Raw genomic sequence first — 27,609 nt, forward strand, 5'->3', positions numbered from 1 at the left:
CCTGCTCCAGACAGGACTAAGGCAGGGTGCCCAGACGGTGCAGCTCCTGGATTGGCCAGCTAGGGTGGGGTGTGAGCTCGTGGGGGCGCCGTCGACAGCCTGGATGAGAGCCCCTGGTGACCGTACTGTCCCCACCTCCCGAGCATCAGGGGCAAGCAGAGACCCCCGGCTCTGGGTGCGTGAGAGCCTCAGTCAGGAGGCAGAAACCTCCCACCTGCACCCCTCACCCCGCAGCTTGTGGCAATTCCACTGCCCTTGGGTGGCACAGATGCTTCAAGACCAGCCCTGCCCAGGCCAGGTTCCAGACCCTGCTGCCCCAGCTTCACCAGACGGAAGGGCCTAGCCCCTTGCCAGCTGAGTCTGGATGCAGACAGAGGCGTCCGGGGTTCGGCCTGGAGTCAGCCGCACCCTGCGACCTGGGAGGAACCTTCCCCACGTCCCACCCACAGCCTGTGCTCCTGGCACAGAGCATGTGTGTCTGTGTGTCTACAGGTGTGTGTGTGCACACTTATGTCTCCATGTATCTGTGTTTCTGTGCATGTCTCTGCGTGTCCATATGTATGTGTGTGTCTGTGTGTGTATATGTGTGTCTGTATGTGTCTCTGTGTGTGTCTATATGAGCAGCTGCTGCTGCTGCTGCTAAGTCGCTTCAGTCGTGTCCGACTCTGTGCGATCCCATAGACGGCAGCCCACCAGGCTCCGCTGTCCTTGGGATTCTCCAGGCAAGAACCCTGGAGTGGGTTGCCGAGCAGTGTGTCTATATGAATGTGTGTTTGTCTGTGTGTGTCTGTCTACACGCACATGTGTCTCTGTGTGTCTATGTGTGTGTGTGTCTGTATGTGTGTGTCTACGTTTCCATGTATCTACGTGTCTGTGTTTCTGTGTGTGTCTGTGTGTCTATGTGTGTGTGTGTCCGTGTGTATGTGTGTACACGTGTGTGTCTATCTCTGTGTATTTGTGTGACTGTGTTTCAGTGTATCTCTGTGTATGTATATGTGTGTGTGTGTTTGTATGTCTACATGTATATGTGTCTGTCTGTGTGTGTCTGTGTCTACGTCTCTGTGTATCTGTGTGTGTATCTGTGTGTCTATGTGTGTGTGTGTGTCTATATGCATGTGTGTCTGTCTCTGTGTATCTGTGTATCTCTGTGTGTGTCTATATGCATGTGTGTCTGTTTGTCTACATGTATGTGCGTGTGCGTCTGTGTGTGTCTATGTCTCTGCATATCTGTGTTTCTGTGTGTGTCCGCATGTGTGTGTGAAGGTGGGACTCAGACTCACAAGGTCCCTCTGGGCTGTGACCGATGCAGACCCTGCCTGTGGCGTCTGGTCTGCCAGCAGTCCAGCCCCGTCCCCTCCTGGACAGGCTGCTGGGAAACGGCTCCTGCCTTTGGCACTGGCAGGAGTCAAGCCGTGTGAGCGTCCCGTGTGCAGGGCCCACCCCCGGCCCCACCCCGACCACTGTGAGGGCCTTTCCCAGCCCCTCAGGCTGTTTTCAGACCCACTGGAGCAGCCTGGCTCTCCCCCAGAAAGCCGTATTACATGAGAGATAAAGCTTCTCACATCCTGTTCTCATGCGCGTGGTGGGGCGGTAGGGAGGGAGGGAGGTCACCAGTCTCGACCAAACCACAGTCCAGGCAGGCATCTGCCCCATTTCTGCAGCATGGGCACCACAGGGGGCCGTCAGTGGCCCCTGATAACGGTGGGCATGGCCTGCAGCCCTGTGTGCTGGCAGGGGAATGGCCCCGGTTTCAAACCCCAGACTGTGAAGACCAGGCATTCTCCACTCAAAAGCCTCTCCTGGCCACTCCTGACTGTGTGACCCCAGAAAAGTCACTCAGTCTCTCTGGGCCCCATTGATACCAGCAAACTGGAGTGTCTGAACTGAAGAGGCCTGTGGTGACCTCAGCGTCAAGAAGAGGAGGGCTGGAGGGGGCCTGGGCCCCCGCGAGGCAGCACCACGATGGAGAGCACCTTCGAGGTCACGGAACTCGGAGCCCTGGGCTTTGGGTCGGGTCCCTGCTGGTCGTCTCCTGGTTGTAGGAGGCCTGCCCTCAAATGCTCAGGCGGAGGTCAGTGCCCTGGTGCTGGTCTGGACTGCGGGAGCCCGACACCTGCCTTCAGGAGCAGGCAGCTGGGCCCTGGGACAGCTCGCAGGGCTGGCCACTGTGGGGCTGCGCCCTGGCCCTGGCCCTGCCCTTCACCTCCCCTGCTGGCCTCCGCATCTGCCCACGGCGAGGGCGCCCTGAGGACAGAGGCCCTGGCAACTCTGAGTCTGAATGAAGCAGAAAGGACACGTGGACGGAGGTTTGCACGCAGACCCTGGGGAGCTGACAGTTTCAGGGCAGCCGGCAAAGCCAGCAGGGAGAGGCACAGCCCAGACACCAGCCTCCCTAGGACTTGGAAGAAAGGGGGACCCCTGCCGGGTCGACACAGGAGGGAAGGGGGACCCCCACCGGGTCGACACAGACTGCGCTCAGAGGCTGAGCCTTCCCCGATGGAGGGGCCCATTCAGTTAGAAACGGCCTCGGGGGGCTTCCACGGTGGTCCAGGGGTTGAGCGCCCCCTGCCAGCGCAGGGCACACGAGTGCGATCCTGGACTGGGAAGGCCCACGTGCCTCAGAGCACTGAAGCGTGTGCGCCACAGCCCCTGAGCCGCTCCGGAGCAGCAACCGCTGACACCGGGGAACGTGCAGCCTGGGCTCCACACAGGAAGCCGGGCACTACCCCTAGAGGGGAGCCCCGGCTCCTCACAGCTGGAACTCACAGAGACCCGGCGCAGCCAAGACAATAATGACAACAAGGGGCCCTCCTGGATTTGCTCGGAGAAGAGGCTGCGAGCCGTGCAATTGGAAACAGGAGGCTGTTTTCCTGGCGCGATTTCCGTGACCCACTGCTGCTCGGGGTGCCAGGCGGCTGGAGGGCTGGCGGGGCGTGGAGCACGGGGCATGGGGTAGGGGCCCTCGCACGAGCCCAGCCCCTGCCTGGTCGCGTCTGCCCATGTTCGCGTCTCTGAGCGGCCGTCTCCCCAGGAGGAGCAGGGTGGCCCCATCCCCCGATTGGCCCGTGTGGATGCAGGGCCTGGGCTGATGCAGGCGGCCCTGAGGCCCTGGTGATCTGAGGCCCTTCCACGCGTCCTGCTTCACGCAGGCCGGCTGTGAGGGGGCCGGACGCTGGATGCAGCCACACGCCCCACTGACAGTGGGGGGCGACAGGGTGTGCAAACCACGCCCTGTGCCCGCTGTGGTGCGGGGTGGGCATGGCACCGATGCTGGGGGTAGGATTTCCACGCAGCATTTTTCATCTGATGTCTGGCAGGAGACAGACAATATGGGCGAGTGAGGCCAGGCCCACCCTCCCACCCGTGCAGAAAAGAAGGGGAGACAGGCTCGGCGGGTGGGGCCACCATCCCCCCACCCAGGGCCAGAGCAGAGCCCACGAGGCTGGGGCGTCCATGCCACCCGAGGCCCACGAGCCCTGGTCACCTGGGCCCAGCCGCCAGCCACCACGCCCACCCAGACCGCTGCCTGGTCTCCGGTCTCTGAGGCGCGTCCTGACGGCAGGCTGATGGGCCACGCCAGCAGCGCTCTGTGTCTAGTTGAGGGGAGGCGGACGCTCCGCTTGTGGAGGCTGACGAGGGACCAGTGGCCGGGGGTCAGCGGGAGTGTCCCTGGATGCCTCTGTCTCAGGTTCAGCAGAGACCCTCCCCGGACCCCCAGGTCTGTGCCCCGATCCTGGGCTTAGAGCTCCACTTTCCCGACACCCCGAGCTCACACTGTGGTCCCGGCACGCAGCCCCGTGACCGTGCTCACACCAGAGCTCACACTCTGGTCCCGGCACGCGGCCCTGTGACCCGTGCTCACACCCGAGCTCACACTCTGGTCCCGGCACGCAGCCCCGTGACCGTGCTCACACCAGAGCTCACATTCTGGTCCCGGCACGCGGCCCCGTGACCCGTGCTCACACAGTCACTTCTTTGCGAAACTTGCGAAAGAAAGATGCTCCAAATGTTGGTCAAGACCGCAGCCTCCATCCGCTCTGAGCTGGCCTCCAGGTCACCACCAGGGGCCCTGGCCGGGCTAAGACCATGGAGGTGGGGGCTGGGGCACCGGCCATCTGCTCAGGGGCCCTGCTTAGACTGGACACCTTCCTGTTGTACTGGACACAGGCCAGTTGTACTGGACACCGACCAGCATTGTTATGAAAAGAAAACCCTGGGTCAAATGAAACAGGTCACGCCTGGCGAGTCCACCGCTGGAGGCTTTGACGCCTGCGTGCTGCCTGGAGCTGCCCCCTTGACCCTAGCGTGGCCATGGGCCGTGACCCCTGCCCCCTGGGTGGCAGGTCACTATCACTCCAGGTCCGTGTGGGCCCACCTGGCTGTCAACACTGGCACAGAGGCCTCAGTCCTTGGGCGCTGCCGCCCTCTGACCTTGCCCCCTTTGCGAGGACTCCCGCCTGGTTGGGTTGGAGTCCCCTGGGTCCCTGTGATGCTCAGGTGGCCTCTGAGAGGCATCGACTCTGGGAGAGCCTCTGCCAGGGGAACGCAGGGCCTGGGGTCTCCGGGCTGAGCCCTAAAAACTCTCCCGCCTGCCCAGGGGACACCAAACAGCCTTCTGTTGCCCCTCGATGTGGGGGAAGGATTGCAAGCTCCTGAGAACCCTCCACCCGCCTCTCTGGGAAGCCGACCAAATGGTTTTCCTGGAACCAGTTCCCCTCCCAGCCCTGCCTCCCGTGGTCCCCGCTTTCTGGACCCACCCCAAGCCAGAGAAGGAATTCATCCTTTCCGAGGGGACCTCACAATGGGCCTGGGCTGCCGCAGACGCAGCGGCAGGGAGTAGGGGGGCACAGAACCAGTGCGGGGCCGGCGTCCCGCCCCCAGCCGCAGAAGCTTAGTCTCACTGCTGTCACAGACGGGGCTTTCAGGAGAGACGGCTCTTGAGGGACACTTCGTGGATTTTCTAAAGTCTGAGATACACTGGATAAATATGAGTGGTCGTGTTCCAGGACCAGAGGAAATCTTGCTCCTGACCCCAAGGCCCTCACTGTGAGGGTCTGCTGGAGTGGGGTCCATTGTGAGGGTCGCTGTGAGGGTCTGCTGGAGTGGAGGGCGCAGCCCCTCTCCCCAGGCTGTCTGAGGAGTGGAACAGCCACCCCTGGGGCTCTAGTGGCCTCTGTGGGACAATAGGTCACACGTCTGCACTGATCTGGCCTCCAGGTCACCGCCAGGATCCCTGGCCAGGCTCTGTAAGACCGAGGAGATGGGGGTGGGGGCACTGGCCATCTGCTCAGGGCCCCGTTTAGCCCGGACACCTTCTTGTCATCCTGGACATGGGCCAGCCCCCTCAGGACTGCTGGAGCCCCCCTCCAGGGCCTGCGTGCACAGGGCGCCCGCAGCAAGTGTGCCGCACCTTGGCGACTGCACAGAAGCGAGTGGCCGCACGACGGGCACATGTCCAGCCCCAGGACACAGGCCTGGAGGGGTCAGCGACCACAAGAGGAAGGAAAGGAGCCTCTTTCTCAAGGGGAACCCAGGGAGCCCAGAGGAGCCGAGCCTGTCGACCGGTGTGGCCCCCTCCCCCTGGGGGCACACCTCCCTGGGGCCCAAGCTCTGCCCCCCTCCCCCTTGGGGGGCACACCTCCCTGGGGCCCAAGCTCTGCCCCCCTCCCCCTGGGGGCACACCTCCCTGGGGCCCAAGCTCTGCCCCCCTCCCCCTGGGGGCACACCTCCCTGGGGCCCAAGCTCTGCCCCTCTCCCCTCTGGGGGGCACACCTCCCTGGGGTCCAAATCCAGCTCTGGCTCTTTCTGGCTGGCAGCCTCAGGTGGCTTCAGTTCAGTCGCTCAGTCATGTCCAACTCTTTGTTGACCCCGTGAATCGCAGCACGCCAGGCCTCCCTGTCCATCACCATCTCTCGGAGTTCACTCAAACTCACGTCCACGTCTTCCTCTGTGCCTGTGTTTAATACGTTATCCAGACCTCCAACCCCAGCTTCCTCACGCCCACCACACTAGGTCTGCCTGGAGTCAGGGAAAGGACAGACACAGGGGCCACCCTGGCCCAGGGCTTCTGGGGTCCTGGCCCCGCCTCCCTGTGGGCCTGGGAGCCAGCACTGAGGTGGGGGTAGGTGGGCCCCAGGCTGAGCAGCTCAGCCCCTGTGGACAGATGCTCCAAATTTCGATAGCAGGACAGTCGAGCGAGTAGGCTGGACTCTGCCCAGAGAAGAGACAGGGCCCACATGTTCCTCATTCTGAAGTCAAGGAGACTTTCCTGACTGCACAGGAACAGAAACGCTCTCTGGAGGTCAAATGGAGGGTGTCACTTCAGAGTACGTGGTAACCCACCCACGAGGCCCTTCACTGGGACCCATCTTGGATGAGAGACAAGCACACACGTGGGAGGACCCTGAGATAAACCAAGTATCCAAGTATGGACCCAGAACCAGGCAGGGCAGGACGACCGTCAGAGGAGACCCGGAAGTGGACTCAGAACCAGGCAGGGCAGGATGACTGGCCAGAGGAGACCCGGAAATGGACTCAGAACCAGGCAGAGCAGGATGACTGGCCAGAGGAGACCCGGAAGTGGACTCAAGGCCAGGCAGAGCAGGACGACTGTCAGAGGAGACCCGGAAGTGGACCCAGAACCAGGCAGGGCAGGATGACTGGCCAGAGGAGACCCGGAAGTGGACTCAGAACCAGGCAGAGCAGGACGACTGGCCAGAGGAGACCCGGAAGTGGACTCAAGGCCAGGCAGGGCAGGACGACTGGCCAGAGGAGACCCGGAAGTGGACCCAGAACCAGGCAGGGCAGGATGACTGGCCAGAGGAGACCCGGAAGTGGACTCAGAACCAGGCAGAGCAGGACGACTGGCCAGAGGAGACCCGGAAGTGGACTCAAGGCCAGGCAGAGCAGGACGACTGTCAGAGGAGACCCGGAAGTGGACCCAGAACCAGGCAGAGCAGGATGACTGGAAAAACCATAGCTTTGACTAGATGGACCTTTGTTGCCAAAGTACTGTTTCTAATTTTAATATGCTGTCTAGGTTGGTCATAACTTTCCTTCCAAGTAGTAACCGTCTTTTAATTTCATGGCTGCAGTCACCATCTGCAGTGATTTTGGAGTTCCAAAAAAATAAAGTCAGCCACTGTTTCCCCATCTATTTGCCATGAAGTGATGGGACTGGATGCCATGATCTTAGTTTTCTGAATGTTGAGCTTTAACACAACTTTTTCACTCTCCTCTTTCACTTTCATCAAGAGGATCTTTAGTTATTCTTTACTTTCTGCCATAAGGGTGGTGTCATCTTCATATCTGAGGTTATTGATATTTCTCCCAGCAATCTTGATTCCAGTTTGTGTTTCATCCAGCCCAGCATTTCTCATGATGTACTCTGGATATAAGTTAAATAAGCAGGGTGACAATATACAGCCTTGAATTACTCCTTTCCCAGTTTGGAACCAGTCTGTTGTTTCATGTCCAGTTCTAACTCTTGCTTCTTGACCTGCATACAGGTTTCTCAGGAGGCTGGTATGGTGGTCTGGTATTCCCATCTCTTTCAGAATTTTCCACAGTTTGTTGTGATCCACACAGTCAAAGGTTTTAGCTTAGTCAATGAAGCAGAAGTAGACGTTTTTCTGAAATTCTCTTGCAACTGAATACCTTTCTTTGCCCAGTGCCTACAAAAATAAGCACTCAGTAAATAGAGAAGTAAGATTTGAAGTCATAAATTATAACCAAGGTGATAAAGAAAACATTACTTCAGAAATGATCATTCAGATGTTTGAGGCTAAAGTTCCAGTCATAAATAATTCAGAAAGGTCTCCAGTCATAAATGGTAAATCAGGTGTTAGGGAAAGGGTTCTAGTCCCAAATCATAAGTAAGGTGATAGTAGTTCCCTGTCAAAACATACTCAGGTAATGGAGAAAAAAGACGTCCAGCCAAAAGGGCAGCACAGTTGATTGAGGGAAAGTCTGCCAGGCGTGAACAATGACTCAGATGATAACGATTTCCTGTCAAAAGTGTTGGCTCAGGTGATAGAGACCGAAGATCTCCAAGTATAAATGATAATGTGATCGAGACCAAAAGTTTTTCAGTAATAACAACTCAAGTGGTGGATAAATTTCCATTCATGGTGATAACCCAAGTGCTAGAGAAAGCAGGTTCTGTCATAAATGCGAAGGCAGGGGATAGATGAAAAGGTTATTCAATTATGAATGAAAAATCTCATGATGGAAAAGGTTTCCTGTTATAAATTATGATGTAGACCTTGGGCAAAGAAAGGTATTCAGTTGCAAATGATAATCCAGGTCATGAAAAAAGAAGTTTCCTAATCACAAATGATTAGAGAAAGCAGGCATAGGCGATAACTCAGGTGATTAAAAGGGAGGTGCCAGTCATAAGCTACAACTTAGAGGTTTTTTAGATTTAAGTGGTACCTCAGTAATAGATAAAGAAGGCTTCCAGTCAAGTAATAAGTCAAGTAATAGAGAACAAAGATTTCCTGTCATAAATCAGTTTATTAAAAAATAATGTGTCTAGCCATAATGATAACTCAAAGTGTTTCCAGTCACTAATGATAACTCGGCAGATAAGAAACAAAGTTTCCAGTCATAAATTTTACCTAAAAGAGAAACTTACAAATAAGCAGCATCCAGTCACAAATAATAACCATGGTCACAGAAAAAAGTATTTCCATCATACATGATAATCAAGATATAGAAACAGAATCCCACTCATAAATGGAATTTTAAGGGAACGACAGAGGATGTGATGGTTGGATGGCATCACCGACTCGATGGACCTGAGTTTGCGCAAGCTCCAGGAGGTGGTGATGGACAGGGAGGCCTGGCGTGCTGCAGTCTGTGGGGTCACAAAGCGTCGGACACGACTGAGCGACTGAATGCAACTGAACTGATAAGCTCATAAAGAAGTTTCCCAGTATTACATGATGACTCAGGAGATGGAGAAAGAGGCTTCACGTCATAAATGAAAAGTGAAGTGATAGAGGAGGGAAACCGCAGTCCTGAAGGGTAAAACACACTAGAGAAAGGTGGTGATATAGAGGGTTCCCAGTCACAGAGCATAAATCAGGTGGCAGGAAAGAAAGGTTTCCAGCCGTAAATGATAACTCAGGTGAGACAGGAACATTCTGTCATAAATGATGATTCAGGAAATGGAGAAAGAGGATTTCCAGCCACAAATGGTAACCGTCAACAGTGGTTGACGACAGAAAAGATTTTCTACTGTTAATTGATTGTGCAGGTGGTAAAGAATGATTCGAGCCATAAAGAATAGGTCATGTGACAGAGTGTTTCCAGTTATAAATAATAACTTGAGTGACACAGAAATCTATCAAGTGAGAGAAAACGAAAGGCTCTCAATCAAGAATCGTAACTCAGGTGACAGGGAAAGAGCACGTCCAGTTTTAGGCCATAACTCATAGGCTAGAAAAGAGGGTTTTGAGTCACAAATGAGAACCTACAGAGAAAGGTTTCCAGTCATAAGTAGTCATTCAGGTGATACAGAGAGAGGGTTCCTAGTCAAAAAAGAGAACTGAGGTGACAGAGAAAAAAGTTTTCTGGTCATAAATAAGGCGGGAAAAAAGGTTTCCAATAATTAGTGATTCAGGTGACAAAAAGTGTTTCACTCACAAATGATACGTCAGTTGAGAGAAGGACGCTTTCCAGGCCTAAATGTTGTCAGGTGATTGAAAAAACAGGGTAGCTTGTCATAAGTTATGGAGAAAGAAGATTGTTCGGCCATAAATTGTCACTCAGGAGAGAAAAAAATTCAGTCGTGAATGGTAACGAGTCAATAGAGAAAGAAGGCTTCTAGTCATAAATGGTAACCGATATTATAAAAAGCCTTCCACCATAAACAACAACTCGGGTCACAGAAAAAGACTTTCTGTCACAAAGGTAACGGGGTCACGGAGCGGGAACTGTTCCGGCCTGCGTGACGACTCGTGACAGGACACAACTGTCCTGGGGCAAAGGAGGGTTCGCGTGCCAGAGGAAGAAGGGAGCAGTCACAGATGACAGCTCAGGCGGCAAAGCTGAGGTTGCTGCTTAAAACCAGTAGAAGAGGGAAGTGTGCAGCTGGGAATGCTAACTCGGGTGATGGTGAAAGACGGCTTCCAGTCACAGTGACAGCACCGGGGGTAGAAAGAGAAGATTCGGTCACAAATGCCAAGTTGGGAGTTGCATAAATGCCGTTTCCAATCCTAAGTGGTAACTGCAGGGACTCAGGGCAAAGTTCCAGTCGCAAACGGTCACCCAGGTAGCATAAAATGATTCCAGTCATAAAACCCAAGTTGGGTGACACGGAGAGAAGTTTCCTGGTCATAAATCACTAAGTCAGGTGGTCCAGACGGAAGCTCGCCCATCACAGAGGCACATCGGGTGACGGAGAAGGTCATTTGCAGCCACAAACAGCCCAGGGGATACGAAATGAAAAGTTTCCTCCCCCTGTGAAGTGTTGATTCTCTGGAGGAGGAAAAAGGTTTCACGTTGTGAACGACGTCAGGGCATAGAGCAAGGTTTGCGGTCAGTAATAATGACTCAGGTGACTGGGGAGGAAGTCTTCTTTTCCTAACTTATGACGTAAGGCAGAGGAGATAGGTTTCCAACAACAGAGCAGACCGTCCTGGGCAGGATGACCCAGAGGACGAGGTGATGGGGGACTGCAAGGGTGATCGTCACAGTCAGGCCACGGAGGGAAGGAGAAAGGTTTCCAACAAGTGCAAGCTCAGATTATAGACTAAGTTTTCAGGAACGAGGGGTAACCCGTGTTAGAGAAAAAGGCTTCCAGCCGGAGTACATAGGTCCAGACGCACACAAATAAGGTTTCCATCCATAAATGACAGTTTAGGGGAGAGAGAAGGTTCTAGTGACGCACGGTAACAGACTACGACGTTTCCAGTTCTGGACGGTAAGGAGTTTGAGTCAGAAATCAGGACTCAGGGGATGGAAAACCCACCTCCCCATCCGAAAGGACGCTTCAGCTGTGGAGCGGGGCTGCCACGGTGACAGGAGCCACCTCCCCGGGAGCAGCCCCTTCACTGGGGCGAAGAAGCTGCCAGGCGGGAACCACAGCCTCCAAAGGGCCTCGGGGCTGTCGGGGGGCTGAGCCGCGGTTGCCGGCTCTCTCCGGGGGCCTTTGCACCCTGCGCCGCCTCCGCCGGGCAGAGGGGCTGTGGCTCAGCACGTGTTTCCTCTGTGGCATGCCCACGACGCTCACCCTTGCAGTCCCCGTCACCTCGGCCTCCGGGTTGTCCTGCTGGGGACGGTTGCTCCGTCGGGCCATGTCCTCAGCCTCTCTCGCAGGTGCCCCTGCCTGCGGAGGGGTTGGACCTGAGGCCTGTGTGCCGGGCTGGGCAGGCAGCACCATGCCCCCTGGGCGTCCCAGGCTGGTGCTCTGCCCCCTCTCCCGCCTGCGCCTGCCCAGGAGCCTGCCCCCGCCGGAGGACAGCGTGCCCCCATCCTGAACCCAGGGCTCAGCCGCGGGCACCTCGGGCTTTCAGCCATGGCCCAGAAAGTGCCCACAAGGCTGGTGCCCACTTCTAGTTGGGGGCCCAGGTACGACCCTTCCTACCAGGCCCAGCCCCCACCCCTGACCCAGAGTGAGCTGGCGGCCAAGGCGGCGGTCATAACACCCACGCCCCCACCGCTGCCCGGCTCGCGCTCAGACGTCCACTGGGCCTGGACGCTCGTGGCTGGTGTGTGCGGGCGGGCCTACGGGGCCGGGGCAGGGACACAGCGAGCGAGGCCTGCTGCCTCTGCGGACCACTCCTCCTTCTGCCCCAGGCCCCTCCTGTCCATCCCGCAGAGCGGCGCTGCCCCCTGGTGTCCGTGGGCGGTGGCATCAGACACTCCCACACTCTGGGAAAGGGCCTGGGGGACGGACCACCCCTCAGATTCGAGGTACAGGCCTCGCCCACCCGCCCCCACCACCCACCCCCAGCCCTCTCGGGGCTTCAGTGGTCCAGTACATGGACCACCCCAGATTCAGGGTGCAGGCCTCGCCTACCTGCACCCAGCCTTCTCAAGGCTTCTCCCCTGGGCTGCCTCCTCACTCATCTGTCTGCCCCTGTACACAGCCCTGCCCTGGGCATCCCCTCCTCCCCAGACCCTCTCTTCCCCTCGGGACCCTGGGCTCCTCAGCAGCAGCCGTGGGGCATGGAGGGCGCCCCCGCCCTGACCCCAGTGCCCACATGCCTCCCTTCTCACCCTATTTCAGGGTCTTGAGGAAACCACAGAGCCGGTCCCTGGCCCCCAAGGCTGCGCTCGCTCTAGCCCTGGACCTGACCAGAGCCAAGGTTGGCTGATGGCCCAGGGGTGGAACCCCAGGTCCCCCACCCCAGCCCGGCTCCGACCCCGGCCCTCCCCAGGCTGCACGCCATGTGCAGATGGCGCACCTCCACCCCACGGGGTAAGACAGGCTAAGTTACCTCCTCGCGTGAGGGATTTAAAACTCAAAGCATTTGGAGTGTTAAGAGAATCAACATGAGAAAATTTTGGAAAAAAATTTTTAATACATAAAAAAATTTAAGACAAAAGGTAACATTCTTCTAAAAATGTTTTATAAAACAGTGATATGAAATTTATTTTAGCATGAGATAAAAGCAAAACAAGGTTCTGTGGAATACACCAATTATTGGCCGATTCATTTTACATCTGTTATTGGGAATCTTCGTTTAAGCCGTGACTGACGTCCTTCAACAAACGACTCACCAGGAAACATCGCCGTGAGGCCGGCCACGCTGGTCACCAGGGAGGCAGGCCCCGTCAGCTGCCCCTCCCTGACAAGCTCTGCTACCAAGAGCACTGGCCTTAAACTTTTCTCTTGATTTCTGTAACAGGAACAGGTTCTCATTCATCGCATAGTCTCCAGAACGTGTGCACTGACCAGGACGAGCTTGCAGCAGGAAGCAAATGCTGCCTTGTCTTGAGCAACGTGTACTTTTTTTAATGCTATGATTACATTCTTCTTTAAGGCAATGGCGTTTCTGTTTTGTTTCTATAAAACTTACATTAATCATCTTTTTAAATAAAACGTCAGCATTTTGGGTCCAATCAACCAAAAGCAGGATAGAATCAGGACATCTAGACAGTTCTTTATAAAGAGACACTGAGCTCAGATGATCATCTTTCAAAACAGAAAACAAGCTGTTTTGTCTTCGAACATGCAGTTAAAGTACGTAAACGCAACACACTTCTTGAGCAACACTGTGTAAGCAGAACACGCTTCTTGAACCACACCAGCCTGCAGGTCTCAGCCCTGGCCTCAGACGTCCTGCGGCAGCCGCTGCTGTGAGGAAGCGATGGCACCTTCCTGCGGTGTGCTCAGTGAGGACGGGGTGCCAGGTCACACGCACGACGAGAGCTTTTTTCTCTCCTCAAACTGCTTCTCCACGGCCAGAGACAGGGCCTGGAGGAAGCCCTCGATGGTGACGGTGGGGGCCTGGAAAACACACGGCATCGTGGCGGTCCTTGCCCTCAAGGTGGGGGTGGCCTGGGAGCACCCGCCTCCAGGGCACAAGCACTCTGAGGTGGCAGGGAGGCCCTGGGCGTGAGCTTTCCACACACCAGTGAGGTGAGCAGACACACGCTGGCCCTCCACTGCCCCTGGGCCCATCACTTCAGAAACACAGGAGGAGGCGGAAACCCCAGGGTGGTGGGCGAGACTCTCCTTGAGGCCAGCCCTGCAGACAGAGCGGGCGGCAGGGGCCCAGGGCGCAGGCACTCACCTGGATGTACAGTGCGTGAGCCAGGAAAGGGAGCTTCCTCAGGACGCGGCCACTCAGGCCCTCACTCTTCCTGTGAACATGACCACACTGGCGTCAGCTCCACATGGACCGCGGGGCATTTCAGGACAAGTCCCCGATCTTTCCCCAGAGCCCCTGGGGGGTGGGCAGTCTTCCGCAGGCCTCAGCTACAGCTCCAGGAGGGGCAGGGTCCTGACACCACCCATGGCCTCGGCCGGGGCACCGTGAGGTGGGTACAGGCCAGCTCACACCTCTGAATTCTCGCACGAGCCTGCACTGCTCCCCTCTGTCCCTCCATGGCCACTGTAACTAAGTCTCTCCGACGCCCCGCCAGCATGTCTGGCGCCTGGCGTCTGCCCACCTGAGGCCCTCACAAAGTGGATGCGGCCTCCCTGACCTCCCCAGTTCATCCAGAGTCCAGCTGTCCTCAGAGGCTCTGCTCTACCTCCCGGCTCGGGGCCACCTGAGCGCCTGTCGGTGCTGCCGGCTTGGGCTCAGGCCGGCGTGTCGGGGGTCCCCCCGTGTGCTGTGGCTCTCAGCACCTGGGCGGCAGGGTCACTGTCCTTCCCGCAGCACCGAGGCCACGGTCCGGCCCGTTCACCTGTCTCCTCTGCTCATCAGAGAAAAAGCCTCCACTTCACTTTCTTGGCCATTTGTAAAAACTTAAGACACACAGTTTAAGAATCCAGCGATGCTACAGAGAGCCTTAATCTGAAAGCCTGTCCTGTGCTGGAGCGGTGCTCTGCTCGCTGCCCATGGGCACAGGGGGAAAGCGGCTGGCCTCATCCTCCCATCCAGGAGCCCACCGTCAGGGAGGCCGGAGGGCATCTGCTGCGGGGGAGACGCCCTGGGATTCAGCCTGTGCCACCCAACCCACATCACCACCTTGGCTACTACAGGCAACGACCACCCCTGTGACCAAAGGGAATGGGCTTCTCTAGGTTGCAAAAGTGAGGTCACCCTCAGAATGGGAGAAAATACTTGCAAATGAAGCAAGTGACAAGGGATTAAATATCCCAAACATACGAGCAGCTCATGCAGCTCAATATCAAAAAAACAAACAGCCCAATCCCAGAATGAGCGGAAGGTCTAAACAGACATTTCTCCAAAGAAGACATACCGATGGCAAACAGAAACACGGAAAGAGGCTCAGCACCGCTAACCGTGAGAGAAACACAGATGAGAACTACAGTGAGGCGGCACCGCACAGGGCCAGGACAGTGACCGCCAAAACGCCTACAAGCAACACACCCTGGAAAGGCTGTGGAGAGAAGGGGACCCTCCACTACTGGTGGGAACGCAACTGACACAGCCGCTGCGGAGGGCAGCACGGAGGCCCCTTAACAACCTAAGACAGGGCCCATATGACCCAGCACCCCGCTTCTGGGCAAGTATCGAGAAAACCAAAATTCAAGAGATACAGGCAGTGTTGTGTTCACAGCAGCACTACGCACAACAGCCGCGACACAGACACCCAGACGCTCGCTGACGCGGATGAGGAGGGAGGCGCGGCTCACAGCGCAGGGCTACTCCACAGTGGGGAGTGAGAGAACGCATCCGCAGCAACACGGATGGGCCTGGAGACTAGCATGCCAAGTGAACCAAGACGGACAGAGAAAGACAGATGTCACATGATATCACTTACACGTGGAATCTAAAAGTTATAGACTTACCTACACAACAGAAACGGACTCAGACTTAGGAACCAAGTTTCTGGTTACCAGAGGGGTATGGGGAAGAGGGATAAATTGAGAGACTGGGATTGACACGTTGCTGTTGAGTCGCTCAGGCGTGTGTGACTCTGAGACCCCACGGGCTGCAGCATGCCAGCAGCTCCACCACACCCTGGAGTCTGCACAAACTCCTGTTCACCGAGTCAGTGGTGCCGTCCAACTAGTCATCCTCAGCCGCCCCCTTCTCTTTCTGCTTTCAGTCTTTCCCAGCATCAGGGTCTTTTCCAATGAGTCAGCCCTTCAACTCTGGATAACATACAAGCTACTACATATAAAACAGGTGACTGATAAGAATCTACTGTGGGGCAGAGGGAACTCTACTCGGTACTCTGTGATGACCTATAAAAAAGAATCTAAAGGAGTAGATATATGTATGTATAACTGAGTCACTTTGCTCTACAATATTTATTGCAAATCAACTATATTCCAAAAAATGTTTTAAAAAGAAACAGAGAGGTCAGCACACACCTTGAAATTTCGCTCAGGAGGAGGCTCAACTTGGACACGTTGTTTTCAATGAAGCCAATCATCTCCAGCTCGCGGAGGGTCAGCAGCTGCTGGCGAGGGTATATGATCTGGCACTGCGGGGACAGAGGACGGGGCAGCAGAAGCATCGGGTCAGTGATTTCTCCCTGAGCGCAACATGCAGACCCAACAACTGCAGTGTTCAGTGTGAGACAGCAGGTGCAGGCCGAGTGACACCCCCTTCTGCACAGGAACCAGACATCGTACGTTATGCCAACAAATCAAGACCCCACGAGAAAGCTAGTGTGTTCTCAGGAAAGCAAGAAACAGCTCCAGGCACCCTCATCAGCTCTTCCAGGCAGGAGAGGTAGATCTTGAAGATGGCCGCTGCAGAGGGCGGCCCGATGTACTGCCTGATGTCAGCCCTGTCCACGAAGGCCACGTCGATCCTTTCTGTGATGTTGGACGTGGTCAGGATCACCACATTGGAGTGCCTGCGGGCAGAGGGTGGGCCCAGTCACCCCGGGCCACAGGGACTCGACCCCCCTGATCCGACACACGCAGTGTGAGGACAGGCCGGCACCAGGGCCCAGGCGTTCAGCCAGCTTCCCGCCCTGTGCCCACCCCCACCCCCACAACGCCTTCTGAGGCCCTGCTTCCTGCGCTCTACCTGACCCTCGCTCCTGCCAGGCTCCGGCTGCGACAGTGCAGACCCTCCCCACTCCCGGTCTGCGAGCTCCCCGCCTATGGACAACTCTCGCGGCCCCCAGCTGGACCGCTCCCTGCCCCCTTCACCACAGTGAAGCCCTCACTCTGCACAGCATCCCTGCGCCCCAGCGCCAATACTGCCCTGACTGGGCACGGCCACACCCAGGCGTCACTCTCATTGCCCTGGAGGCTGCGGCGCCAAGCTGCACGATTCACCCTGGGGACTAGCGGCCCTCCCCTCCAGCTCCCAAACTCCCCAGAGAGGCCCCGTCATCCAGTCTGCTCACCCCTGGGCTGGCACGGAGGGGGAGGGGCGCCCTGGGGAACACACCGCCTGGCCTGCTGGGCTCGAGTCCCGGGGACGAGGCAGGGCTGCCCAGGCCCACAGGCAGCACAGAGACCACTGGCAGCGTTGTGGCCGGGGAGCACCTGGACAGCTGCCCCCGACCAACCCCGTCCTGTGACTGCAGGTAGCCAGTCCTCTGCAGGGTGAGCAGGGCTGGCACACGGGACCCAGGAGTCTGGGCAGAGGCTGGTGAGCGTGGAGTGCGCACAGGGCCCCCACAAGCAGCTGGGAGCCATGTGCCAGGATTGGGCTTTTCACAAATGGTCACCAGAGCGGGCCTGAATCGCATGAGGCAAGGAAGGTGAGAGAGACTGCAGAGACAAGTCTCCACTCCTCCCACAGCGACAGGACGAGAGTCAGGGAGACCCCCTTTTCTGAGCAGTGGGTACCTTCTCCCCACACCAAAGCTTTGCTGTGCATTTTTAACACTTCGATAACGTAAAAAGTGCTTAATTTCTAAAAAGCTTATGTAGCACACGCTGCTTCAAACATAGAGAAGACAGAGCCCACACCCAATGCCAGACGCACTCTGAGCTGAAAAAGCTGGGGGTGAGGCTGGGGCTGTGAGTGTGCAGGGGTACCTTTTAATCTGATCAATTTGGGTCAAGACGGCATTGACAACACGGATGGCATCGGAAGGCTCGGTGCCTGCCCTGCATGCGTTACGGGAGGCGGTCAGGCTTTCCACCTGTGGGCACAGAGTGACAGGGTGGTCAGCTGGGTGGATGTGGGGGCGTGTGAACACTGCACCGAGGGCCTGAGAGGCCCCGGGCTAGGCCTGCAGGGTGCAGCCTGTGGGGCTGGACAAGCACGGGTGGGCGGCCCCGGCAACGCCGAAGGCCACCCAGTCCTGCGCTTCCTCCGCTCACAGGTGTGACGTCTCAACACACCCACCTCATCGATCAGCACGAACACCAAAGCATCCTTGTCATCAATCAAGTCCTGAATCTTCTGGAACATCCTAGTCACCAGCTTGCCACTCTGGAAACAGAACCCTCCTCATCATCAACTCGCACTTTTCAGGCTGCCTGGTGCACACGTGCGCCCACCGTCTCCACCTGGCTGCGCTCTGACCCCAGGGGGCCCCACAAGCCCACCGTCTCCTGACAGCCCCTTGGGAAACATCCTGAATCAGAGAAGCCAGGTCTGCAGGGAACCTAGAGGCCTGCCCTCCTGGTGTCCTGGGCAGGGCCACACTTGCACCTCGGCCCCCCTTTCCCTCCCCAGCGGTCCTGGAGGGGCTGGGTCTCGGGTGCACATCGGCCAGGCGCACCTCCTCCGGGCACTCCTGTCCCTGCCCACCACCCGCCAGGGGCACCGTCCGACTCGGGCCCCGCAGCAGAGCCCCCCAGAGCTGAGGGCGGCTGTGACATCACCTGGCCTGAGTGCCTCAGCTCACAGCTGGCGGACAGGCTCAAGCTGAGGGTGTGGTCCCATCAGAAGGCGGCCCCGCCCTCCTCAGGTAACACTGAACGCCCCGTGCCCCAGCCCGGGTCTGGAGGTGACAAGCAGAGGGTCCTCTCAGGCCTCAGATGGTTTCCAGGTTATCACTACACTCTGGAACTTTCCTCTGACCACACAGTCAGAGCCCCTGTTCACATTCCTATTTCACCTATTTCTCTCCTAAAGCTTTTGGAGGAAAAGAGTTTGCCTAATCCACTGGACAAGTTTTCAGCTGCATGGTGGACAATCCAGAGAACCGGATTAGTATAAATACTTACCTCTGAAAACCACTTAGAAAAGAGGCTGTGGCTGTTTATTTCAACTAACTGGCCATATCGGTACCTAAGATGGTTTAAAAAAAGACGGACAGCAATTGTTACAAGTCAGTCCAACAACATCCCTGGCGGCAACCACCTCTGTCTCTATAACGCAACACTGCTTAAGTGTCCAGCAAGCTGATAATGACTACTCTGTTACTACTGACCCAGGATGAGGTACCTGCAAACTGTATACTCATAGTTATGAACAATCTTAACGAGATGTGCCAACATCAATAGTTCTAGTTGGAGCAAACTAAGCGTCTCAAACTGAATGGTATCTTCATTTCGGTTAAAGCAAGAAAAAGTGGTGGTAAGATGGTGGAGCAGAAGGACATGTGCTCATCTTCTCCTGCGAGAACTCCAAAATTTCAACTCACTGCTGAACCACCATCAACAGGAGAATGTTGGATCCCACCAAGAAAAGACAGCCCACATCTAAGGGCAAAGGAGAAGCCCCAGCAATATGGTAGGAGGGGCAAAAACCACATTTGGAATCAAACCCCATACCTGCCAGAGATGCTCAGAGGGCACAAATAAAACCTTGTGCACACAGGATCCAGGGACCCCACAGAGACTTAGCCAGACCTGCCTGTGAGTGTTTGAGTGTCTCCTGCAGAGGCATGGGGGGTCAACAGTGGCCTGCCGTGGGCACAGGGGCTCTGGCTGCAGCAGACCTGGGAGGCGCGGCATGTGGCCTAAGTCCTTTTGGAGGAGATTGCCATTATCTCTATCACTGAGCCACTGAGCAGACGACGCACAAACTGCAGAACAATTATACCAGAGTTCTCGCACTGTGATGAAACTTCTAGGACCCACAGCATATGTGCCAACCTGGGCATCCAGCAAAGGGACTGACTGAGAACCCCCAGGGAATTTGACTTTAGAGGCCAGTGGGATTTGATTACAGACTTTCCAAAGCACTGGGGAAACAGACTCTTGGAGGGCACAAACAAAACCTTGTGTGCACCAGGACCCAGGAGAAAGGAGCCGTGACCCCCCAAGAGACTGAGCCAGACCTGCCTGTGAGGGAAAGAGATGGGAATACCAGACCACCTGACCTGCCTCCCAAGAAATCTGTATGCAGCTCAAGAAGCAAGTTAGAAATGGACATGAAACAATGGACTGGTTCCAAATGGGGCAAGGAGTACGTCAAGGCTGCATATTGCCACCCTACTTATTTAACTTATATGCCGAATATATCATGCGAAATGCCAGACTGGATGAAGCACAAGCTGGAATCAAGATTGCAGGGACAAATATCAATAACCTCAGATATGCAGATGACACCACCCTTATGGCAGAAAGCGAAGAGGAACCAAAGAGCCTCTTGATGAAAGTGAAAAAGGAGAGTGAAAAAGTTGGCTTAAAACTCAACATTCAAAAAACAAAGATCTGGGCATCTGGTCCCATTACTTCATGGCAAATAGAAGGGGAAATGATGGAAACAGTGACAGACTTTATTTCCTTGGGCTCCAAAATCACTGAGGACAGTGACTGCAGCCATGAAATTAAAAGATACTTGCTCCTCAGAAGAAAAGCTATGACCAACCTAGACAGCATATTAAAAAGCAAAGACATTATTTTGCCGACAAAGGTCCATCTAGTCAAACTATGGTTTTTCCAGTAGTCACGTATGGATGTGAGAGTTGGATCATAAAGAAAGCTGAGCACCAAAGAATTGATGCTTTTGAACTGTGGTCTTAGAGAAGACTCTTAAGAGTCCCTTGGACTGCAAGGAGATCAAACCAGTTGATCCTAAAGGAAATCAGTCCTGAAGTTCATTGGAAGGACTGATGCTGAAGCTGAAGCTCCAATACTTTGGTTACCTGATGTGAAGAACTGATTGACTAGAAAAGACCCTAATGCTGGGAAAGACTGAAGGCAGAGGAGAAGGGGACGACAGAGGATGAGATGGTTGGATGGCATCACCAGCTCAATGGACAAGAGTTTGAGCAAGCTCTTGAGAGTTGGTGATGGAGGGAAGCCTGGTGTGCTGCAGTACATGGGGTCACAAAGAGTCAGACATGATTGAGCAATTGAACTGAAGAATACTTAATAGTTTTTTGGTTGTTTAGCCACTCAGTCGTGTCTGACTGTGCGAACCCATGGACTGTAGCCCACCAGGTTCCTCTGTTCATGGAATTTCCCAGACAAGAATACTGGACTGGGTTAGCATTTCCTTCTCCAATAGTTAATATAACTAGTTAAATACAATTAATTCTTAATACTGTTTTTAGTCTACTTATAATTTATATTTCTGTGTTCAAAAACCATTATCTGTATTAACGTGGCAAACAAATCAAAACATAAGCATCAAAAGTCTGCCCACAGTTGAACATTTTTTTTTCCTTCCACAAAACCCAAAGGAATGTGAGAATTTGTTTTCCAGCACAAAATCACTTCCCTCAAACCTGGAGCCCTGGAAAGCTCAAAGGGAACCTGACACACGCTGTCTGAAATCCAGCACTAATACTCCATCTACCATGAAGTCAGTGAGGGCTCTGGATGCACTTAGATCTGATTAAAATCAAACAGGAAACGGCCAGCAGAGAAGCCAACTCCCAGATCTTTTTTACAGTTTCTTTCATGTTGAGAAACCACAAAAAAAAAAAAAAAAAAAAAATTACCTTAAAAAGTATCACTGACTTTCCAGTTGAAAAACATCATGTAGTAATTTTGTTTACAGATGAGGAGAAGGGGGAGGTAGACAACCTGGTGAATACAGCCTGGGTTGGATGTCACAAGATTAACTATAAAGCATTGTGATTATTAAGCAAAGTGTACTTAAGTTAATAAAGCAAAAAGGCTTGCGAAGGCTTCTTCTTGCCACAAAATAAATACCAGTTTCCAGATCTTTGTACTGGAAAACGTCACATTTCTTATAATAACACCTTCACCTTCCACTGTTTCAGGAAACTGCCCCCGGAGATTATCAAACACAGATGTGTTTCACTATGTCAAGACAAAGGCCAAGATACTGAGCATAAAACAAAGGCCTGAAACAGAGCAACTTCCCTACTTTTAAGACAGTTTTGAAAAGAAAACAGATTTAAAAGTAAATCTCACAGGATTTCCTCTTCTGAAGTCATACTAGGCTAAAAGGGTGATTTACCTTCTGCCTTAACCAACTAGAAAACTAGACAAAACAGTGAAACAGCGTCTGTGAAGGGCGCCAGACAACATAATCGGGGACTGTGACCTGGGAGGCGGCAAGCGGCAGGCGCGACGGCTCTGATCTCCTGCCTGGAGTGACACTGGAGGGGACCCAGGAGGAGAGGCCGGGGCAGCGAGCTGAGGAGACAGAGGCCAGAGTTCAAGGAGCTGAGGTGTCTGGCGGCTACAGAGCAGGGATCCAGGGAGGAGGGAGACACAGGAATGAAGCCCGGCGACTGTCATGGGGCAGCAGCGTGTGAAGAGGGAGCCCAGCGCTAGAGTGCTCGAGACCCCAGGGCCAAGGGGCGAGAGTACTTGCTGCTGAGGCCCCTGAATGGTCCTCCTGAGGGTGAAGTCTGGACCACACTGAGACCACTCTTGAAAAAGCTTAAACACAGACCTCAAAAGGATCACAGCAAACACAAGTACACAAACCCCCGTCAGAATAAAACCCAGCAGTCATTATAGACAAACAAGAGAATCCAGTCACTTCAAATCATTATGTCCACATTCAACAATTACCTGGCACACCAAGAAGCAGGAACATATGACCCATAACCAGACCCAAATGATAACGAGGATGGAATTGGTAGACACAGCTTACAAGCATAAACAGAACTGAACAATCTTCAGACAAGAAAATCACTCTCAGAGATGGAAATTTCGCTGAACAGAAGTAAAAGCAGATCAGATACTGCAGAAAAACTAACCAAAATGAAACTCAGAAAATTTTTAAAACTTGAAAAAAGATGAAAGAGCACACGAGTGGCCTGCAGAGTGGCCTGCAGGGCAGCATGAGACAGTCAGAGCAGGGGAATGAGCTGAAGAGCTAACACCCAAATAGTCTCCAAATGCAGTGGAACCATAAATCCCTAAACGGACTACACTCAAAAGAATGAACTTCCAATATACATGCTGTAACGTGGGTGAACTTTGAGAAACGCTATGGTAAGTGAGCAGAACCATCAGAAAAGACTACTACATACTGCGTGAGTCCAATTACAGGAAACGTCCAGAATAAGTAAACGCAGTGGAACCGCAAATCCGCAAATGGACAACACTCAAAAGCGGCAGACAAACCCAGTGCTAGGCTTGGATGGCAGACAGATGGTCCACACAGACATCAAGCAAGTGGGGAACGGTCGAACCAAAGCGAGCAGAGACGCGCTCCTCCAAGTGTACACAGGGTGGTCACCACGAGAGGTCCCGTGCTGGTCCCAGGGTGAGTCTCAGCACGTGTAACAAGACTGGAATCAGAGCTCAAGACTATGTGAGTACAGAAGGATTCGTTACATTACACCGAGACACCTACTATTCATGTAAGATGATTTAAAAATAGAAGCAGCTTCTCCCATCATTACAGCTGAAACAGAGCAAGCCCGCCTCTGCGGCTCCTCTCTCAAATCACCAAAGTTACCTGCTCGAGAGTCTGATGGTCAATTTCTGGGCTAAAGCTTTACACAGCGACGTTTTTCCAGTTCCTGGAGGACCTGTAACAAAATGCAAACAGATAAGTATAAGTTAGTGCTGTAACAGATTTCTTGAAGCAGTAGTTGCATTATTCACAGGATATAACATATGGAACAGACTGTAATGCTATAAATGTTATCCTCACAAGAATCACTTAAGTTACTGATAATCTGTTAACAGCGTAAATACTAGAAAACATCACCAGGAGCTTCTTTGCCCGTAATCCACTCTGATTTCTTTCCACCTTCACTGAAACCCTCTCTGTCCCTACATGTCTTCTATGAAATCCGCTGATTATGAAAATCCACCTTTCAAAGGTCAAACAAGCCTTTCCTGATAACCATCAGGCGCTCAAGGCACTGGTGTTTGCTGTTCCTGAAGCCCATGGCACCCGCGTCTTTCATTCCAGCTCCACACACATGGGCCCGAACCTCAAGCTACATAGGGAGAGCGGTCGGGCAAGGCCTGGGCGCTGTGTGCCCCTCAGCACAGCATCTGACAGGAGCGGAGGACGCTGACATGGGAGCACAAATGCGTGCAGTAGAAAACGATGACGTTCTGTTCTGGCCGTCTGTGTTCTCCGTGACTCACAAGTACGCGTGTGAGCGACTCTAACGGGCGCTGCGCAGCACCAAGTGAGACACCTTGTGACCGCCTTCTCCGGCTCTAGTGTCAAGAAATTTGCCAAGACACCCTAAAGGCACTGTTTTCATAAAACTGAACACAAGCCTACAGTCTTCATTGTATAAAGAAGCTAATAATGCTTTTAATTATAGCTCTTACCTCGCTGTAATTTGGGCTTTCTCTCAATTCTTTGTCTCTCCTGGGATAGTAACAATAACAACAGCAACAAAAAAGCCCCCCAGTATTCTCTTCCGAGAACTAGGCAGAGTTCTGTGAAGTGCGGGCTTTTGCAGTTTGTTCCATCGAGGAAAGCTCCAAGGGTACTATGAAGAAATGCAAGGCAGCTGCTACCCTGAGAAACCCATAACCAGCGGGAAACGAGGCAGGTATTTGGAAAGCTGAATAACAGCATAAAAAGTCACAAGGGATGCTCAGGTGGCTGCCCCATGAAGGGTCAAGTAACCAAAGCAGAGAGCATGTACATGGCTGGCTTCACAGAGGACGGCATTCCTGGCCCCACGAGGAAGAAGGAGCTGTAACTCTTCGCAGGACAAAGGCAGGAAGAAAGCCTGACTCCACGCAATTTTAGTTTGTCAAACGAAACCAAAATGCTTACCGTGAAGCAGCACCACCCGGTTCCAGGTGATGAGGTTACTGTCGACATTCTTGTCTGAAAACAGTAAAGTTGTCATCACGTAGTCGAGGAGCTGCATGAAGAAAGAAAAGACAGAGTCAAGCCCTTGGCAGAGCAAAGGTTCAGCTGAACGTGCCCTGAAGGAGCAGAAGGAAGGAGAGTCTTCAGAGGCTGCCAAGCACACTCAGGCTTTCACCTCAAAAACATCTTAAAATCTAAGAGGACAAGTGCTGGGTGTGACTATTACAAGGATAAAAGAAAACTCAAAGGTCACTTAACTGAGGGCTACACCAGGTAAGTGAGCTCCTTCCTTTGGGACACCGCACTGGACAAGCTGCGTTTGCTAAAAGAACAGCCGGGGCTCTGGGGTCCCCGTGGCTCCTAGGGGAGCCAGAGTGGGTGGCGGGGGTGGTGGGGACGGAATTCTGGCATCCTCCCCTCCCTCATCTGTGTGCAGAAGGACTCTTCACCTTGAAGGGGGCTCAGACATGGTAGTACCCGCTCAGATCGCCCAACCTGTTCTGCCCCTTGGCACTGCCTTCTCAGCCCACAGGTTCCTAAGAGTGTGACCCAGTGCCAGTGGGTTCACTTTTGAACCCTCCCCCTTCTCCCGAGGGGAACTCCCCAGAGTACAGCTCCACTCAGAGCAAGCCCAGAGGAGACGCCCAGGACAGAAGACAGACTCCCAGGGCAGGGGTTGCTGGCAAGCAGCACTCCTAGAAGCCCACGTGACATAAGAGGCGCTAGAGAGAACACAATAATGATTCACCTAAAACATGGAAGCCTTTCAGGAAAAAGCATAACTCACATGAGATTTGACTTCCATGTCATACACCAGGCTGTCCCAAAGCCCATGGAATTCAGCTGAGAGAACAAAACAAAACCAAATGTTAGGAAAGCAAGCCTTGCGCCTACTGGTTACATCCACCCTGAGCCACAGACATCCTCAACTGCTCCAGACGCGGCAAGCTGCAATTCTGGTTACAGAGAAGCTAAACTTTCAAAGTCATTTCTAAGTTAAAGATGTTGAATAAGCGGCAGTCACATGTGGCTTTGGGCAGATAATGAACCTTCTGTGGACCTGCACGTGGACCCAAGCACTGCCCTGAACTCACCACTCTCCCCACAGGCCAATGCTCTGGCAGGGCCTAGTGGCAGGTGGAGTCTAGCTTTCAAGACGTCAGGCCTAACCTGGATTAGACGTGGGATTCAGCCGGCTAGATCCCATTGGCACAGAGAAGTACAGAGAAGGTGGGAGGAAGCAGTGGTCCAGCAAGACTGACCAACTAGGCAGGAAAGAAGAGCGACGGCCTCATCCTCAACTAGCACCAGCTTCGAGAGACCCATCCAAGTAGCCTCATACTGGAAATTTCTACTTTTCTCTCCTGTGATAAACTTCCTAACAGATAGAACGCACTAAAACTCTACACAACAGACACACAATATCTCCGAGCCTGAGGTGTGCGCTGCCTTCCGCCCTGCTGTCGTAGGCTTGTGCCACCTGCTGTGTCTGTCACAGGTACCTGCAGGCAGAACCCAGTGATTTGCCGCGATGATGTTTTCTGTCTCTTCCTCCAGGTTCTCACTGCTGGGGCCATCCTCGTTCAGCTGGAAGATGTGAAGTGCAATATTGCACGCGCTCAAATCAATGGGCTGTGATGAGAACGAAAATCAAATAAATCTATACAACACACTATCGAAACAGCAAATGTTCTTGGGCCACGGGTTAACTGTTTCTCAGCTCTGAGAATTAAGTTACCTGTGGATCTTTAGCCTTTAATTCCGTGTCAACAATAGACACAGACTGCACATTTCTGGTGAGAAAAGGCTCGTCAAACTCAGACCAGGTGTAATCACCAAACACAATGTTATGCCTGTTGAGTAGCTTTCTAACACTCAGCTTTATATCCTCTTTCTTTGCAGTGCTAGGAACACAAAACACATAAAATCAGATCTGAGTTAAAAAAAAAAACAAAAAACCTAACATCTTAAGAAAGAGTGATTAAAAGCAAAACAGACCATAGTGGGGAAAATGCACCCATGGAGAGGGCTGGCGGGAGGGCCTGCCTGGGAGTGATCTGGTACCGCTGGCGGTAACTGCAGGCTGTATGACCCAGGGAAGCTGCCCAAGGACTCTGCCCAGGCCCCTCAGAGGCAGGGGGTGCAGGCAGAGTCGGTGCCACCCAGGCAGCTGGTCAGCAAGCTGGAACTGCTGCCTAGGTGCCAGCCCCCCCCAGCTGGGAAACAGCAGCAAGTCACGGGAGAATGAAACGCCCACAGCTGGGGGCCCCAGACGAGTTTCCCGGGCTGGGGTCCACCCTCAGCCCCTGCCCCCCGCGCTCGCTGCCTGCCCGAGGGCCCAGGCCCTTCAGCGGCCCCTGCGGCGGTGTCTGCTCCCCAGAGCACCCGGCCCCGCGGAGACCCGCCGCCGCCAGCACCTCCGGGGCCCATCGTCCCGAGGGCCTGGCCGGGGAGAGGGGATGGTGGGCGAGGGTGAGGGCGCAGGGGCGTTTCCTAAAACTGAGTCTCCGGGGTCGGCGTTGCCGGGCTCGGCGGGGCTTGAGGCCGGGGTCTGGGCCGACCCTGTCAGGGCGGGTCTGCTCGGAGCGGGGTCCCGTCAGGTCGGACACTGCCAGGGTCGGGCCGAGGCTGGGCTCACCTGCCGCTCCGCTGGTGCACCTCCACGTGGACCGTGGGCGCCTCGGCCACGCAGGGCAACGCCTGCTTCAGGTCTCCCACAGCTTCGTCCATGTCGGCGCCGCCGCTAGAAGCCGCGGGGAGCGGGCCGTCCCTTCGCCGCCGGCGCCTCGCGCAGCGCCCCGCCACCTCAGCAGCCTCGGCCCTCAGGCGGCGCCCCGCGCGCTTCAAACCTGCCGCGCGCGGCGCACCGCCCCCTTACCCGGAAGCGCCGGCGCAAGCGGGAGCGTCACTTCCGGCCGCCGCAGCCGCT

General features: G+C 54.4%; 1 protein-coding gene across 1 annotated transcript; it reads right to left on the minus strand.

Annotated features, from left to right (window-relative positions):
• Positions 1 to 12,510: 12,510 nt before the first annotated feature.
• TRIP13 (thyroid hormone receptor interactor 13) lies at positions 12,511 to 27,531 on the minus strand. The gene is made up of 13 exons (XM_002696452.5): positions 27,319 to 27,531; positions 26,419 to 26,584; positions 26,183 to 26,312; positions 25,468 to 25,523; positions 24,642 to 24,732; positions 23,349 to 23,421; positions 18,737 to 18,800; positions 17,910 to 17,996; positions 17,597 to 17,703; positions 16,302 to 16,455; positions 15,965 to 16,077; positions 13,746 to 13,815; positions 12,511 to 13,459 (listed from the first exon to the last, which is right to left on the minus strand). Exons 1-13 carry the CDS (start codon positions 27,408 to 27,410, stop codon positions 13,364 to 13,366), a joined length of 1,299 nt encoding a protein of 432 aa, XP_002696498.1. The 5' UTR covers positions 27,411 to 27,531; the 3' UTR covers positions 12,511 to 13,363.
• Positions 27,532 to 27,609: the final 78 nt, after the last annotated feature.

Source organism: Bos taurus, chromosome 20 (genome assembly GCF_002263795.3).
Source record: "Bos taurus isolate L1 Dominette 01449 registration number 42190680 breed Hereford chromosome 20, ARS-UCD2.0, whole genome shotgun sequence".
NCBI classification, from domain to species: Eukaryota; Metazoa; Chordata; class Mammalia; order Artiodactyla; family Bovidae; genus Bos; species Bos taurus.